At 44.6% G+C, this 3,570-nt stretch overlaps 1 protein-coding gene across 1 annotated transcript; it reads left to right on the top strand.

Annotated features, from left to right (window-relative positions):
• The first annotated feature begins 2,057 nt into the window (after positions 1-2,057).
• Positions 2,058-3,280, top strand: LOC117788586 (putative mediator of RNA polymerase II transcription subunit 26). Its single transcript, XM_034627376.1, has 2 exons — positions 2,058-2,276; positions 2,356-3,280. The coding sequence occupies exons 1-2, from the start codon at positions 2,144-2,146 to the stop codon at positions 3,210-3,212; spliced, it is 990 nt and encodes a 329-aa protein (XP_034483267.1). The 5' UTR covers positions 2,058-2,143; the 3' UTR covers positions 3,213-3,280.
• Positions 3,281-3,570: the final 290 nt, after the last annotated feature.

The raw sequence follows: 3,570 nt of genomic DNA, 5'->3' as shown, positions 1-3,570 counted from the left end.
AGGAAAACAGTAAACATTTAGTTTTTATTAATAAAGCAACTGGATTTAACAACTATTAAACAGGTCCTAGCATTTCCTAAAAAAAACAGTATTTCACAGGGATACAGGCGCTAATATTGCTGCTGTACTAGCAATAGTTGTTAGTTTTTCAACCATATGCAATGCAAATGCAATTAGCTTTATTTTTTATTAAGTATAAACTATTATATAAAATAATTGATATATGAATTATGGTAGAAACTAATTTACAGAGTACATGAGCACTTATATTGTAGCTGTACTAGCAACAGCTGCTGTATTTATAAGCTTATGCATGGCAACTGCAATTAATTATATTAATTAATAACTATACAGTTTAAGATAAAATAATTGGCATACCATTTATGGAAAAAAGCTAATATACAGGGTATATGCTGACTAATGTTGCTGCTGTGCATGCCAGCAACAGCTGCTGGTAAATATTTTAAGCATATGCAAAGCATTCGCGATTACGCCGTACTAAACAAAGCGATCATAAATTGCGACGGCTTAGAGTTGAACTGAGATCTGAAGCTGGAGATCAACTCAGAAGACTGGGCTTATAAGAATCTGTCTGGAAATTTGAATACAGACATTGACTAGAGTCGATTTTGAATGTGATTTGGAGTTGGAGTTGCAGTTGTGGCTGGCAGCTGGATGGGGGCAGCTACAAATCAATTGCGGCAAGCACAAGTCACAACAATCACAACAATAACAACCACATTGAGAACTGGCCAAGATCGATGGTACGCATGCATAAATGCCTCCATAATCATTTCGTTGTACGAAATTTAGACGTCACTTAGCTGTCACAGTGTGCCTGACGAACTGACGGACGACCTGGACCGACCAACGACGATGACAGCAGCAGCAACAACAACAATAACGTAGACAGAGAAGACAACGCGCACAACGTTGCCAGATCATGTCCATATTTGCATTTTTGAAATGACACATGGAAATTTTTGAAAGCGGAGCAACCAAAACGGACAACAGATTGACAGCAGCTGCAACACAGTCAGCTCAGATACTCAGATACTGAGATACTTGCCACAGATCGCAGACGGAGACGGAATGCTAAACGAAAGTCGTGCACATATGGATATGGTCCGTTCCGTTGCCAAAGATAATTGCTGTCGCATATTTTCAGCGTCCACTTGTTGCAGCCACAGCAGCAGCAACAACAACAACAACGGCAACCGGCTGCCAGCAACATGTGTTGCCAAGCTGCCGTTTTGGGCAACATTTTGCAATCGACAATCGGCAATCGAACGATTTGCCAGCAGTGCGAACATTTTCAAGTCTGCCGATAGTAAATAACTTTATGCTGATTTTTCGTAATCTGTGCAATTAAAATCACAGTTTCAATCTTTTATATGCACTTTGCGACACTGTGCAAGCAACGTCATTGCCGGTGTGCGTCAAGTTCAATGTCTGGAACGATTCATTGTTTTTGCACAGAGAGTGACGACGCCGACGCCAAAACGAACGCCAACGTCAACGAATGGCTGCGACAGCGAGAGCGAAGAACGAAAACAAACAAGCAGAAATGATTGAGATAACGGGGAACTCTTTAAACACCCTGTAGCCAATAGTCAGTGTGAAATGGAAACGACGCTGAAAACATTGCGAATAACAGAATAAAAGCGACATTAAATGTGAACGAAGTCTAAATACACTAACAAGTATAAATATACATATATAAATAAATGTGCATCAGTTTGTATAAAAGTGTTGATTAAACTTAATAGTCTAATCGCTTTAGTTATTGCAGTTGCGGCAAACAATTTTGTCTCTTTTCTATTTAATTTTAATGCTCTTTGCGGCTTGTTACAAACACAGTCACGTAATCACGTTATACATTCCAAGAACGTGAGGAAAACATATAAGCAACAGCAGCAACAACAACAACAGCAATGCACGCTCAGCTTTTATTATTTTGCCATCTTTTGAGAGCCTCTCAGAGAGCGTGAGTGTGAGCGTAAGCGTGAGAGCGCCACGCCGGCGTCGCGTCGCGTTGCTTTGCAGTCGCAGTCGTTACGCTCTCGTTCTCTCGTGGGCACAGCTGCATTGTTGCTGCGGCGTTGTTGTTGTCATTTCAGTTTGCTGATAAAGGCGCAGGCAAATGGACATGCACAGGCTGATCAACGAGGTAAGGCAGCGTCCCGCTCTCTGGGATGCCAACCATCCGGAGCACGCGAATCGTGTGGAGACGCAGCGACAATGGCGTTGCGTGGCAGATGCACTGGGTGCCAAAGGTGAGTCAGAGTCGCCAAGTCAAGTAAACTCTCCCGCTCTCTCTTCAACTGACACTCTCTCTCGCACTATTTTGCGCAGTGGAACTCTGTCGCAGCAAGTGGAAGAACCTGCGCTGCAGCTATCGCCGGCAACAACATCGCCGCCACAGCTTTCAGCAGCAGCAGCAGCAACAACAACAGCAACCTCAACAACAACAAACATCGCCAACTCATCAATGGTCCTATGCGGAGGCGATGAGCTTTCTGGACGGTTGCCGGCTGCGCACGGACAGCAGCAACAACGAGGACGACGACTGCGAGCTGAGCGCGGAGGTGGAGGATACGCTGCCGTTCAAGGCGGAGTCAATGCCGTCGGATGAAATGGAGGCGGATAATGATGCACTCATGGAGGAATTCCAGAGCATGACCACGCCGCAAGCTCTCCGCCGACTCTCGCACAGCATTTCGCTGGCCAGCGCTGCCGCTGAGGAGCAGGTGGTGCCACCTTCCTTGGTGAATCCCAGCTTGCCACAGGGCACTGCTGCTGCGGCCGCTGCAGCGAGCGGTTGTCAGTGTGCCAAGCGTGTGGATGAGCAGGTTAACTTTCTGGAGAATCTGGAGCGTGAGGAACAGCAGCTGATGCAGTCGACCAGCCAGGATTTGGCGCGTTGCAAGAACGTGTTGCACGTGGGCGACTCGGACTACAACTTTCTGGTTAGTTTCCTGCCGCTGATGAAGCAAATGTCGCCCATGCAGAATGTCAGCTTTCGTGCCAGAATGGGCGAACTTTTGCTGCAGACGATGCAACAATCGCCCATGCAACTGCAACAACCGCAACAACAACAACAACAACAGCAGCCGCAACCGTCGCAGATGTTGTTGAACCAACAGCAGATGGCCTTGGACCAGGCCCAACAACAAGTCAGCACCAGCACAAGCTCCACAAATTGGAATTGATTCCGATTCCGATTCCAGCAGAGCTTCCCATTCAACTGACAAGGAAAGAGCGCGAGCGAGAGCGAGAGAGAGAGAGCGAAGTGAGCGAGTTATTAGCTCAATAAATGCGCATGCTCACGACTGCACAGTGGTTTAAAGCGTATTATACACTGACGAATACTGAGAAATTTATGTCTGCACATTTGTTAGATTAAACAAATTAATCTATGCATGTATGTATCGTTGATCAAATGTAAAACGTTTATTAATAAAAATAACTAGTTTAAAATAAAAGCAAAATTAATTACATTTAATTTAAATTAGTTAATTATTTGAAAATAATCAAATGATTTTATTAAGACTTGAGGGTAGTTTATTA

Source organism: Drosophila innubila (assembly GCF_004354385.1).
Source record: "Drosophila innubila isolate TH190305 chromosome 3L unlocalized genomic scaffold, UK_Dinn_1.0 0_D_3L, whole genome shotgun sequence".
Lineage (NCBI taxonomy): Eukaryota > Metazoa > Arthropoda > Insecta > Diptera > Drosophilidae > Drosophila > Drosophila innubila.
Note: the sequence above shows the minus strand (reverse complement) of the source record. Positions and strands in the feature narration are given on the sequence as shown.

What these genes read in the sequence shown, in the direction of transcription:
- LOC117788586 (XM_034627376.1), top strand. Translation starts at nt 2,144, where the DNA reads ATGGACATGCACAGGCTGATCAACGAGGTAAGGCAGCGTCCCGCTCTC. An exon ending in AGATGCACTGGGTGCCAAAG is followed by an intron (nt 2,277 to 2,355) that starts GTGAGTCAGAGT and finishes TATTTTGCGCAG; the next exon opens with TGGAACTCTGTCGCAGCAAG.